The sequence below is a fragment of the Pteropus alecto genome, unplaced genomic scaffold, assembly GCF_000325575.1.
Source record: "Pteropus alecto unplaced genomic scaffold, ASM32557v1 scaffold76, whole genome shotgun sequence".
In the NCBI taxonomy this organism is placed as follows: Eukaryota; Metazoa; Chordata; class Mammalia; order Chiroptera; family Pteropodidae; genus Pteropus; species Pteropus alecto.
The window spans coordinates 14,905,927-14,920,397 of record NW_006443138.1 but is presented as its reverse complement, the minus strand read 5'-3'; the positions used below and the strand labels follow the sequence as shown (position 1 = coordinate 14,920,397).

General features: G+C 34.9%; 1 protein-coding gene across 7 annotated transcripts in view; it reads right to left on the bottom strand.

Moving 5' to 3' along the window:
- Positions 1-14,471, bottom strand: part of OTOGL (otogelin like) — a 128,327-nt gene that overhangs the window by 82,319 nt on the left and 31,537 nt on the right. For all 7 annotated transcript variants that reach the window (XM_025041052.1, XM_025041046.1, XM_025041048.1 and 4 more), the window contains 6 exons: positions 12,712-12,889; positions 9,423-9,547; positions 6,560-6,769; positions 4,534-4,699; positions 3,644-3,718; positions 1,344-1,396 (listed from right to left, as the gene is read on the bottom strand). In XM_025041052.1, coding sequence (XP_024896820.1) covers positions 1,344-1,396; positions 3,644-3,718; positions 4,534-4,699; positions 6,560-6,769; positions 9,423-9,547; positions 12,712-12,889 — 807 coding nt within the window. The remainder of the gene's footprint in view (positions 1-1,343; positions 1,397-3,643; positions 3,719-4,533; positions 4,700-6,559; positions 6,770-9,422; positions 9,548-12,711; positions 12,890-14,471) is intronic.

The following is a 14,471-nucleotide window of genomic DNA, read 5'->3' as shown; positions in this document are numbered from 1 at the left end:
CGGGGTATTTTATAAAACCTCAAAAAAGGCTGTGCAAATATAAAAAAAAAGAAAAGAAATACTGTATTGGGATTAATCCAAACATGACAATTAGTATATTTAAACTTTACAAATCCATGTATTTACAATGAACACATGACCCTCATAGATCTTGCTTCACCTCTGCATCATTATTGACATCAGTCCACACTGTACTGCAGAAGTGCAGAAGTGGACATAATTATAGGTCAGGTAGGAACCATATATTCCTCCAGAAAACTTTTGGGCTCAGAGGGATTACATAAAGTCCCTTACTTGGGGACAAAAGTATCAAGTCTTGTGGATTCTTCTATAAGAAATCTAGCCACCTGAATTGCCCCTTCTTTAACTCTGAGCCCCCCTGAGGCAAATGGGGCAAGGCAGGGATAGCCCAGTAGCCAATGAATATGTGTGCAGTCAATGTACATACCCTGTAAGAAGCTCTAGATAGCCTGAATTCTCATAATGTAAATCCAGGGCATATAGTTCAAAGCTAATTTATAATAATTTATCTGCTACCATGCAATAAATAACAAAATAATAGCTCACAATTAGTGTTATCAGCCTACACTCTTCCTGTCCATTAAAATCAATGAAAGTAGTGTTATTATTTTCCTAGAATTTCTCCACAGTGATTAAGACTTTGAGGCTGTTATATGGTGAAAATAAATAATATAGTATCTCCTAATACATAGGATCTTCAGGAATGAATGCAAGTGTAAAATGATATTTTAAGAGAGATGGCAGTAGATATCATTTAAATTCCATTTTTAAAGAGATGGCTGCTAGTCCTAGAGCCTTGCTACTTGTAATGTAGCTCAGAAACCAGTGTTATTGGCATCATCTTGACCTTTGACAGAAAGGCAGAATCTCAGGCATCACGTCTGACCTGCTGAATCAGAATCAGCATTTTAACAAGATCCCCAGGTGATTGTGTGCACATTAAAATATGAGAAGTGCTGGTCTAAAATAGTTTCTCAACCGCTGTCGCACAAATGAGTTACAACAGGTGCCTGGATATATCCCGAAAGCCCTTGGGGCACCTGGGTAGATTCCAGCGTAGGCCGAATCTAGGCAGCATCCCTGGGTTGATGACCTCTGCCTCTAAGCAGCCTCATATGTTCGCCTAAGACTGTTCTACAAATGTTATAATTCCCAATGTGAAAAAAGTTAGAAAGCACTGGAGCACCATGTTAAGAAACATTTCCAATGCTCTATTCATGCACATTGGCAAGGAAGGCCGTGATGGATTAAAGACCACCAGAAAAATGAAGGCAGTACTAGAGCTGCATTCGCCTTAAGAAAAATACCAATCTATATCTCACCAGTAGAGGGCGTTGCTGGTTCATCACATTTCACAGTTCCATTTGAACATTGGCTAGTGAAGGTAAACAAAAAATTAATAAATCCAAACCTCAGGAGTTTTTTTCCCCTGTATATCAAAAAGAATATAATGTGGAAGAATTTATTGAATACATATAAAAATTTTATGTTTTCACCACGGAATTTTTTACAAATAAGTTATTGGCGTAGGTCCAATTTGAGGAGAGCTATTTCAGTTCAACACATTTTTATCAAACACTTATATGTGTGGGGCACTGTGATAGGCACGGGGGATACAAATCCAAAATTCATAGTCTTTACTCAAGTAGGAAGGCTATAATACTCGGTGGAAACGTAGTACAAAGCCATGCAGGGGTAGAGCAGTATTCTATATAACAAAGAACAATGCAGGAAGTGATGGGAGGTTGCAGATGGCACTGAGGCAAAAGCCAGCTCCTATTAAGATGCTAAGACTCAATTCCTGAGGTGAGCCATTGACTTTAACCAGAGAAGTGATATGGTTTGTTCGAATTCTAGAAAAAATATTCTGGCAGCAACATCAAAGATAAAATGGAGTTATATCTTCCTTGCAACTTAATTTCTAAAGTCAGGGCATAATACAAAAACCAAACACAGAAAAAATTAATCTTGAAAATTCCTTAAGAAGATGTCATGATAGGGAACAACACACCAGTTCTCAATAACTCCAAAATAAATAGTTTTCTTCTAGCTTTGGACCAAATCATGTGTCCTACATTTGAGCCCAGATGAAGAAGCTAACTAATATATAAGGGGCATGTCACATGAAATATATGCTTATATATCATCTAACAATAGGATGACACTCAGAGGTGTGATTCATTCATACTGTGAATGGAACAGAGGGACTGAAACAGATCTCAGATTGCAGACAGTTCTTCCCTATCATACTCATTTTGGGACACAGGCTTTTTGAGAGGAATGACAAATAAGGTCACTACGCTAATGGGATTTTTTTTTTCCTTATCAAAGCGGAATGATTCCTTCATTTTTGCCAACTTAAATAAATTCAATTGTGTTAAATTCAAGAGAGATATAATACCTTGCAAAATGGAAGAGGACAAGACTAAAGGCAAGAAGACCAGGAAGAAAGGTCCAGGGAAGAGACAATAAAGAGACATTGTTAAGGCAGTAGCAATGGAAAGGTGGGGGATTTCAACTATATGTAGAAAGAAAAATCCAATCATTGGGGTTTATTGGCCAGGGGTGTTGAACAGAAGGAAAGAGTCAAAAATGATTCTCATTTCTGGCTTGTGAAACTATAGCTAGTGGTGTAAACTACTAGAAAAAGATCCAAGGGCTGGTTGCCTTTGTATTTTGATTCAGGGGTGGAAGGAAGGGAGATGGCGATAACAATAAAAGTAAATTCAACATAAACAATATTCTGCTGTGAATATGAAATAAGCTGTAGAGCAAAGTAAGCAACGGAACAATACCTGCAGAGCCAAGCTGCCTGGGATTGAATCCTCACCTGTAAACTGGGGAGACAGTAACTGTACCTAACTTTTAGGGTTACAGTCATGAGTATTTTAATAATAGATATAAAACACTTAGAATGGTGTCAGGACTATGAAGGTACACAGTAAGTGATGAGATATCATTATTATTATCATTATTTTTATTATCTATAGTCTTATCATCAGTAGGCATCTGTGGTGCAACTAAAAGAGGGATATTGGGAGTTGGATGTAGATCGATGTGGACTGCTTCATGGACATGTCCATATTTTTAACGGACAGGTTGCAAACCGAATGAGTGTTATTTTAGGAATAAGTGTCATCTCACTAGGATTGACGTCCCAAGGGAGGTAATACTCTGACTCCAGTGTGCGACACAGTTAAATTCATGTTGGAATTGCTTTTTCTTCCTAAGCCAGCGGATGAAGCATAAAACAAAAACTCTTCAGTAACTTGCATTATTTCAACACTCTTGTCACTCCTAAATTCTATCTAAGAATCAAACTGATCAAAGGGCTTCCATTTCATTGCATGATATTTCAATTCATAATTATTTTCTACAGTTATGAACACAAGACTTAGGCATTCCATGTTGAAATGTTTATTATATACATATATGTATGTATATATATATATATATACACATACATATATATACACATATGTATTTATATAGTTTTAAAGGGTTACCTTAAGATTATCTGTATTTTTTAAATTATAGGAGTCATATTTTAACATGGATTTGGTTAAGAAATTATATTAGTATATGTTATTTGTCAGATACAATCACCATCATTGAAATCTACCATAAGCCTGAGGGTGTTGGGATGAGCTCTCCAGGTTGATAAACACTGCCCCTAAAATGACACCGGCAATGAAATCTAAAAGAAAAGAAAGTTAAATTAATAAAATAGAATATATTAATGTGTATATATATAATATACATATATATATATGTATATTTAAAAAACACTAAAATTCAAGTAGATCCTAGACTATGTATTGGTAATTTTAAGGCACACGCTAGAGATGACATTATTCTGTAAGACTACATGCAATTCTGTTATACAAATGGCAGAAACAATTTAAATTTGTCTTATGTAACTTCGAATTTTGTTTTCTAAAACAGAATATCTGTATTGTCTTAGTCACAATTCAGAATGTGGTCTTTTAGTTCCAAAAAAGTTCCTGAATGCACCTCAGAGAAATATAACTGATATATCATTTAACCCTATGTGTAAGACAAAAGTCTATCTCACGTGATGTTAGAGAAATTTCTGAGTGCTGACAGACATTGTAATGCTGCTACTAAAATTTGCCATATGCCAGTGAAACATAAACCTTGTTATTAATTTTGATATGGTAAAAACAATTATAAATATACTCCAGGATTAACCATCAGATTCCCTAACTCTTTCTGTAGCTATTTGTGAACATGTACAGAATTAAAAAATAAATAAGGTAAAGACATTAAGAAATATTAAAGAAATGAATCACAAGTAGATCTTTGCATATACGCACACCTATTTTATGGAAAAAGTGTCTGTTCAATGGTGGAGAAAATTACTTTTTTCCATAAATGGTGCTGAGTTCATCAGATTAAGAAAGAAAAGAAACGAGCATGAAAGCCCATTTTACCTATAAGAATAAAAAAGAGAGAAAAACTAGATGCAATCAACCCATTTCGGTGACTTACATGGGCACACAAAAGTTAAGTGTGTCTTCATAGTATTTGCCTTCAGGACAGTTGCAGCCTTCAGCACAATCATCATTACACTGCTCTGGGGAAGAGAGAGAAATGCAGGAACGGAGACAAAAGGAGGAGCAGTGATGGTACAGCATACCTTTCTGGCACACCACCCCTGAGGACAAAAGAGCATCAGTTGAGAGAGATTTCCACAGAGTAGAGAAGCATTTTATGCTGGGTGATAGGCCTAAGATAGACATAAATCATGAGAAAAAGAAAAGATATCATACGTCAAGAAACCTAGAACATTATAGAATCCCATAAAAGAAATTTGCCAATTAATTAAACAATCGCTACTTTAATAGAAATACAACAGAAAAATTAATTTTCCATTTTGAAATATTTCTAAGTGTTACATTCTATAACACTCTTTAATAGCCTGTACCACAATTTTTAAAAATATTTAAGGCTTTTTATATGTGTGAATAAACTTCCTGTCCTCATATCTATTTACTGCCATGCCGACATCATCTTCTTTATGGCATTATTTAAACCTAAGTAAACTTTTAATCTTCTACAAATAAGAAAAACTTGGCTTTACTGATACATAATCTTAGTTCATATTTTTTGCCGTTTTAATCATGTTTATACTTTTTTTCTAAACCCTTCCAATTTCTTTTTAGACCAGACTGAACTGATTACAGTAGGCAAACTAAAATAACCCCAAAACACACTCGTACAAACCCCCAGAAAATGCTGGAATTATGTTGAATGTATAATTGGTCTCATGGGGAAAACAATGAGGAGGGGGGGTGTGTGTGAATAACATCCCCAGATGCCAGAATTAAAGAGGGAAATAAAATGCAGAAATTTGAATAGAGGAAAGGAGGATCGATCTGTTGGACTTTAGATTTAACTCATGTAGGAATGGAAAATGAAACTTGGTCCTCTATAAGGCAAGAAATTGGAACACCCTTGACTTGGTCCCTCAAAAAAACTCCATCCTCAGTTGCAAGGATGGATTACAGCAGAGGTCAGCAAACTCTGTAAAAAGCCAAATGATAAGTAGTTTCAGCTTTGCAGAACATACAGACTCTGTCACAACTACTCAGCTCTGCTCTTGTAGCTCAAAGCAGCCACAGACAATATGTAAACAAATGGGCAATAAACTTTATTTACAAAAACACAGAAAGCCCAAGGGTGTAGTTTGCCAACTCCTAGACTAGAAGAAACTTGCTCATACTACAGGAGGATGCTAGGAAAGCCTCTCTAACTCTGTGGGGTCTGTGATGAAATAAAGTATCCTCTGAAAAATCAAAATCCCAGATTTACATCCTGTACAGGTTTGTTATATGAATTTACATTATCATTGTCTTAGAAAGCCCAAGCTGGGATATTAACATCAAAACTGGCCTGTGAGGCCTCTGGAGTAACAGGGAAAAGCTCTGTGAAACCACCGGAGATGGAGAGGTAGAAAGAGTGATGCTTTTGAAATCCAGGTTATAGGGGATATTAATTGGAAGAGGAGGAAACCTAACAAATATTAGCTTATAAAACTTATAGAATACATAAGGAAAGAAACAATCTACCATGAATGAGAACAGCAGACATCATAACTATAAGGACATGAACTCAAGGTAATACTTGGTTTTGTATAACTTGCCTTTTTAACTACAAATCAACTGTCTCACTATAACACATAATGCTTTTCCATACTTTCCAATATTTAGATATTGCATTTTCATAAGAATTTTTTCAAAATTTTAAAATTATTTCAATTACATATTTCAAAGCATACAGTTACACTGTAAGTCTGCTTATAACAAAGTCAAAAGTTATTGATCTTATCCAATATATCTCCAATTTTAAGAAGCAAAGTACTTCATTTGTTTCTCACATTTGTACACTATAATATTTCAAACAATATAAGCAATATTGACCTTTCATTTAAAAAACAAAAGCAGTAATTACAAATGCAAAAATCTCTAAAGTGTTATCTGATTGTCTTTATCTGTGCTAGCACCATCATACTCACCACAGAATGAAACGTGAGCTCTGAAATCAATGGGAACACCACGCTGGCCACAAAGGTAGGCATAGTGGGCAAGAGCATTGCACAAGCAGGCACTTCCACACTTGCACGCATCATGGCGGCATAACTGATAGTACAGCCCAGGGCTAATGTAGAAGTGGCAAGGAGCAAAGAGCTCTTGGTGGATGACATCACAGTGTGCTGCATATCCAACTAACAGACAAAGAACCCCATTAGTACCAGATCTTAACCCAAAGTATCAAGTTCCAGAACTATCCAAGCATGCTGCTTTCCTAAAAATACATTGTATTGCATATTACTTTTAATAAGAGCCAGTATTTTCAACTTACACTGTTTTTTGTTTTGTTTTGTTTTTTATGTTATTATTGCTTGCTTTTACTTTGGGTAATATTGTGACAGCACTTCTATCTATATTCAATAATACTTTAGCAAAAAGAAATATTGCATTTTACCTGAATAATATGAGTAACAGGAAGGGCCTCAATCACCCCATTGCCTGAGGATCATCTGAAAAAATTACCCTAATTCTGCTATAAAAAAAATTGATGAGTTGTGGGGGGCTTTTCTCCAGACATCCATGCACAATAGAAATGAGCCAGATTATGGATGTTATGGCAACTCCTTGGAATACACAATTATTCAGGAAGGTTTGGGAATCATCTCATTCCAATGGTGTCTCTGAGGTGAATGGTAATGTGGCCGCAAAATCATCGCACATAGTGTCTGCACAATGCACAATTCGTTTGAGAAACAAATGTATGAATAAATGAATAATGTTTAAAATTAGGGATTAGAATATACGCTAAAGGCCATGAAATATAACTACTGAGCCTTTTGTTGGGGTCTACGTAATCACAGACTTTTCCCTTGAGAATGATTGATCAGATATATTTCTTTATGGGAATAACACAGTTTGACAAAACAACCTAGATCCCACCTTTCTGAAAAACAGGCTATGTGATTCCTTTATGTAGTGGACCTAAGTTGCATTAATTCTCTCACAGCTAAAATTAATCAGTCTTTGAGTTGTCATTGTCTTTGAGAGACCAGATGAGCTGTCAGAGATCAGAATGTTTTCACTACTAAGGAATTACACTAAATTTATTTTATTGAGCATTTTAAATATATTTATTATTGGTAGATAAGTACATGGTAATTATCTGAGTATTATATTTTTGTATTGTTCTATATATGTATATGAAAACGAATGACAGACTCTAACAGCAGACTCTTGGCATGCATAATCTTAATCCCCAGGAGCTCCAAACCAGAACAACACAACAATGGGGCTTTTATTGTATGCCCGAAGGATTTGTAGGTCAAATAACATTCCTATTGACATTAAGTAAGGATGACTCAAGAATATCCTTGTGAAAAAAATATCTCTGAGAATCTACATCACAATTATTGACTTTCATCTATTTTTCTTTCTTTGGAGATTTTTCTGAATTTACCTATTTGAATTTTTTAAAAATAGGTGAAAGATGAAGAAAGATAATATCTAAAATATGTATCAGAGAAGACATAACATATAGGGGTACAATTGATAAACATATATATAATAAAATTGTATGTAATAAAGGAGGTAAAGCAAACACCTGAGGAAAACTGAATTTATCAATTGAACTCTACTCAACTCTTAACATGTTATTAAAGAAATTAAAAATAAAGTTGCTGCAATATCAAGGAAGAAACTGGGAAAGTAAGAAACAAACTAAGCAAGACTAACTGAAGGGAAGGAGTAGATCTATTGATAGAAAGTTAAGGACAGAATGAGAGAAAGCGTTAAATGAGAATGAGATAAAAGTATTTAATCATGGAGAACAATAGACTTTAGTCTAGTCCTCTTACTATAGATAGGAAAAATGAGAAAAGAGATTAACAATCTTCTTCAAGTTTAGAAGTTGGCTTAAATAAAAATACAGCACTAAAAGCAGCATTATCTTATGTTTTTTTCAGTACACCAAAACTATAAATTAATAATAAGAACTACACGACAACCAACAGAATTCTCCCAAACAACCAGTACAAAATCCATAAAATTGTACTGGCATCTCATAGGTACTCAACCAATATTAAAAATGTATTTTTTTAAACTACGTAAAGACAGTATAGTAGACAAAATAAAGAAACAAATTAACATATTTAAATCTAATTAAGCATGCATACTTTTTTCACAGTGACTTTACAGAAAAAAGTTAATAATAATATGTCTTGTTTATTGAACAGTGAAATAGGTTTTCACACAGTTTGCTATGGCTTTAATAAAATAAAAAAAAATACAGCCAAAAATTCTTGGCATGTGAGTTGCAATGTCACTGCAAATTGCAACTCTGGAGCATGACCATCTCAAATTGTTGCACGCTTGATGGCACAAAGTTTCTTTGGATCACTGGCTTCATACTTATGAAGCCATAATATATTCTGCAAGTAATGTGATAGTAATAAACAGGAGAATTCGCATGAACTGTCATACTACGGAACTGAAGTCAAACGTCCGAAGACTATAACAGCATTATTAGAGTTTTTCCAGAGATTTTCCTTTAGCATTCAAATAATCTGAACTCTTCGAAATACATTTGGAAAGAATTTGGGGACTTCTAAACACATAAAATAAGTAAATTTATGAATGCAAAATAGAAAATAAAAGAGTCATTTTCTGGAGATCTTTTTAAAAAAAACAGGAAGGCATATGTAAAGGCATAATATTAAACAAAAATATATAAGGAATAATATCGATTTTATCATAATGAAGAAAATCAGAATTTAAAAACTGTCTAATTTTACAAGATTACAGTAATACATAGAAGTTTACCCTAAGTTACAAGCAGAAAGAAAGACTTACTGTTTTGTTGATTAATGTTACAGGGGTCCACCATAGGCACATGAACAGGTGCAAAACAGGTGGAGGAAACTCTCCATGCATTTGCATGAAGTTGCGGTGTACCTTCTATCATGCCTGATGGAGAACTAGAAAGCAAGGATAATGTTCATCTTAGTCTCTCCCATTTCTTTAATTTGTTCATAGACTTTAAATATTGAAAAAAAAAGAGAGAGAGAATACTATTTTTTTTAACTTACAGAGAATCTTAGAGTTTGAAATGTTCTATTATTTTTTTTAAATATACTTGGTGTTAGCTTCCTGTTATTATGACTTTACAATGTGTCAAATTGTGGACATATATGGTTTTATTTAATAACAATCTTAGCCTTGTGAAGAAAACATTATTAACCCCATTTAGAGAGAAAGCAGAGCAGAAGCTCAGATAAATATTAATGTTCACTCAGCTGATAAGTGTCAGGGCCAAGATTCAAATCCAGTTTATACTGATTTACTGGGACATCATACAACCAAAATATTGATGTATGTGTGGTTTAGAGTGCATGAAAAGAAGAGGTAGGTAGCTCACATGATTCTTTTCAAGGTAAAGACAAATGTCTCAAAGAATAAATAGTCTATAATTCTGGTTCAATATTTCAATTTCCATTATGAGGCCTGAAATACTGAGGTTCCATTGAGAAGTTGGGCAAATGAAATAATTGAAAATTGAGGGGAAGTTATATAAAAGGCACCCTTCATCCAAGTTCACTCATTTCTTCAGTTCCCTCAGCAAACCAAAATGAAAGAGACACATTTACCCTTCTGAAGTCAGGCTTTTAAACCACAACAATGTTTACTAGCCAAACACTAATATCCCCCCTCTAGCAGCCATCAAAATTTAGTAACTTATCAGCTAGTATTTAGTAGGTGACAGTCCCTATTGGACACTGTGCCAGACACTGTCAAAACTTCTTAGAGAATCAAGTTAGACTAGCTCTCCTGCAGTAAGCTTTGAGCAAGCAAAAGTTGACTAATATAAGCCCTAACTATGTTCATTGCTACGACATGACTAAATGATAGAGTGGGCTTTATCTCGGTTCTTTGTAGCGTCCTTGTTAGCATTTAGCTCAGTCACCATTAATTATATGGAACTTCTCACCACAATGACTGAGAGAGTAGAAAAAAGAAAAGGAGCTGTATAAGCCATTCCAGAATGCCCACCCTTTATTCTCACCCTTTCTCTTTTTCTTTTTTTTCTACTCCTCAAAATTAAACCACTCTAGAACTATATAAAGAGTTATAACAGTCATCTAATCCAAAAATCTCATCTTGTTCAAATGAGAACACTGAAACTCAAAGAAATTGAATGACTTGTGCTAGCTCTTCTCATTCTTTCCTTCTTCCCTCTTATTTCTTACAAAGGACAATAAAATAGGTCAAGGTGATGGGTGTAGTCAGGGTTCCAGGAGGAACTGACTCAGAGCTTAGCTCTCTTATTTCAGTTAGTTCACTTAAAACAATAAATACCAAAAAAAAAAAAATAGGAGTTAAAATGTAGACCCATCTATTTATTGAATTTCATTTTTAAAATAACCTTTTGGTTCACCACAGTTATCTTACTGTAACAAGGCATGCAAAATAAATTTTCAAGTAATTAATATTTTCCATTCCACTATGTTTGCAGATTCGCAATAACCTTTGTGAAGTAAAGAATTTTAACTGCTATGCTGGAAAGCCAAACAATGTTAGAAAGTTATCTCTAACTCTGAAATATTATCCTGCACTGTTATCAAGCCTGAATGTTTATATAGGGAGGAGACTGATGCCTTAGGAAGAGGCAGACAAATCTGCCATTTGTTAAACACTGACTGCTAACCCAGTTTAATAAACAAAGAAGAAAAAGAAGGCTTAACATCTTTTCTGCACATCTTAGCCAATCCACTTAATGTAGTTTCTGTTTCACAAATGTGATCAAGATCCTGATCTACAAATAAATGAAACAAAAACACGAAATAATCTAAAAAAAATAATCACAAAGGAGACAAGATAAAAGAAATCTTTTGAAATTTATATTGTTAAATGCCAGTTCTCCTTGCCCATCCTAATTCTCTTCTTGGTGACTCATTAAAAGTCTTACCTCTGTGCAGTTCAACGATCTACTTCTCATGTTCTACACTCGTTCCTAATAATACAAGGACCGAGGATCTGATCCTTATTCTCAAAGCCATCACAATTTTAAGTGACAATCAGACAGATAAATGATGGATTTTCATAGATAACAGAGCCCAAATTAACTGTCTGGTGTGGTATGAACTCACTTTTTAAAGCAAATAATGTCTGAGATGGATTGAACTATAAATAGGAGTTCATAAAAGATTAGGAGATGGAAAGAACCCCAAGCAGGAGGAATATACAGAAGAGTTTTTTTTTTTAATGTTATTGGAAGAAATGTCTTCTTCAAGAAACATTCCCTAGCTACTCAGCTCACTCTGACCTACTTCTAATTCCTATTGTGCTTCTAGCCACAGCCACACAATTCAACATTTAACTTGTTGAAATTATCTCAGTATTTATGTATGCATTGTTGTTTAATACCTTGCCTTGAACTAATTATTTCTTAAAGGTTATTATCCCCTCCCAATTTGCAATAATAAGCTCCTTGAAGATGGGAACCACATCACACTGCTTAAATTATCCTACCATGCTTAGTACAATAACAGGTGCTCAAAGCATTTTACACTGTGTCTTTTCACATGTAGGTGAAAGTGCTTTGTCAATACAAGGGGTACAAACGTATATTATTGCTTTTCTTCTGATGAAACATCAAACTATCACAAAATCCAATTAACCTGGATGTCGAAATGCTGCTTTAGAGGTATAATTCATAGAAAATGATATCAATATTTTAAAAGTATAACTTACTATCATTAATACCAAATAATATTAAGATTTTTTAAAATACTGTTAAGCTTGATAAGTGGCAAGGAAGAGGATAAAAGGTAGTTATTTCACCAATTAGTCCACAGACTCTGAGTCATGCTCCCTAAATTTAAAATCCAGTTCTACTGTATTTGAACTAGCTGACTTTGAGCTATTTATCTGCCATTTTGGGGCCTCAGTTAGTTTTTGTATCTGTAAAACATAGATACTAATCAGGGGGATTGCCAAAATTTAAATAGGATGAACCATGTGAAGCTCGTGGAACAATGATGACTAAGCTATATAATTAAAGTAAACATTTTCGATGAAAGAATTTATATTCTCTAAATTACTAGTCATTAAATCATGTTAGCTATACAGAAATCATACTTACAGAAAATCATCCCTTATATTCCCATTAAAAGTGCCACACAGACCTAGTGTTCTTCTTTTCCATGCACTGGTGAGCTGAATATAAATTCTTTCCCCGTCTATAGCAAACAGAATCTTTAAACCAAATGTGGTTTTTAGAAGAATAAATAAGGATGACAGAGTTTGAATTTCAACAATTCCTGCAGGAAAAGAACAGTTTTGAGATTCATAGGCAGCATTCTGAAATGCTAGCATACAACATCAAGACTCAGCTCTTATAAGAGCCTGGGCTTTGAGGGAGGCGGGTCCCAGTTCCTGCCCCTGTGCTCCAGGGACTGCTTCTGCCACTTTGTGCCTGCTTTCTTTCCTCTCATGTCCCTTCCATCCTTTCTTTCTGGATCTTAAGCAAATATTTTTAATAAATTGTCAGGTCCACACGTAATTTCAGTTGGTAAGCAGTCCTTAGACATTTAAAATCTGATCTCTTTCCTTCAACTTGTGTGTGTGTGTGTGTGTGTGTGTGTGTGTGTGTGAGAGAGAGAGAGAGAGAGAGAGAGAGAGAGAATTTTTCCAAAAACTAGTCATGATTTAAAAAGAAAGTGGTACTTTTCTCAAAAATTCCCCATTCCCTTGAGATTAACAGCAAAAGGAGGAGCACAGCAATTAAGAAACACTATTTTATGAGACACCTGTAGAGACAAGATGCTTGTGTTCAAGACTGAACTGACGGCTTTTGACACCAGAAGAATTGTCCCTGGACTTCTATCACAATTTTTGCATTCATCCGGTCACCAAACCCAGAAAGCCGAGAATCATTCTTTGATCACTTTATTTGTTGCCCTTCCCCAACTAACCATAATTCAATCTATCACCAAGTTCAAACCATTTTTTTCTAAATAATTTTTCAATCTTCTTCTTTCCATCTCTACTGTCACTGCTTTAGATTAGTTACCCTTCATTCCTTGTATGCCTTACTTTAATAACATCTTAACTGTTCTCCATGTTACCTGTCTAACATCTCTCAAAGCCACTTCTACACTGTTGTCATAGTATTCTACCAAAAAAAAAAGATCAGTCTTCTCATTAAACTTGTTTTTATTTAATTGAACCACATGAGATTTGCATCTTTGTACATAAAAATGGTAAAATGTGATAATTTTATATTCAATTTCATATCAAATTCAGCTTCCTTAACATGATGATGAGTAGCACAGTCATGTAATTTCTAATACGAATTGGGACATTTCTGAGAGTGAAAGAGAGTGTTATTACTAACTACGCTGGAACACAGACATGAACAGGGCCTGTCCAAGGAAAATCACAATGTATGATGCCCTGTATGTGAGGCCTTCCCTAGTTTCATCCCCACCTATTTTCCTATTCTCGTCTCTGGATATTCTCCGTTTACCCTCTTCAAGCTTCAGGAATGTCAAACTAGCTGTAGTTTTCCCTAAACATACTGCAGAGTTCTATACCTCTTTCTGTGCATGGAACACTTTCATCATCTCTTTCATCCCAACATCCCTTATCCTTAAATGCTCACTTCCTTCAGAAAACCTTCCTGACGATTCCTGCACACCCCTCCTGAAGGCCAGGAGAGCTGCGCTCAGTTGGACTCCCAAAGTCCCTATGCATATCTGTGAGTTTATCATACTTTATGCAAGTGGCTGTTTGCTTGTGTCTCTCCCCTTTCAAATGTAGGCCACTTGAGGTAAACACTAGGTCCCATAAACATTGTGGTCTCCACTATGTTTAGCTGAGGACTGGCAACATATACGCATT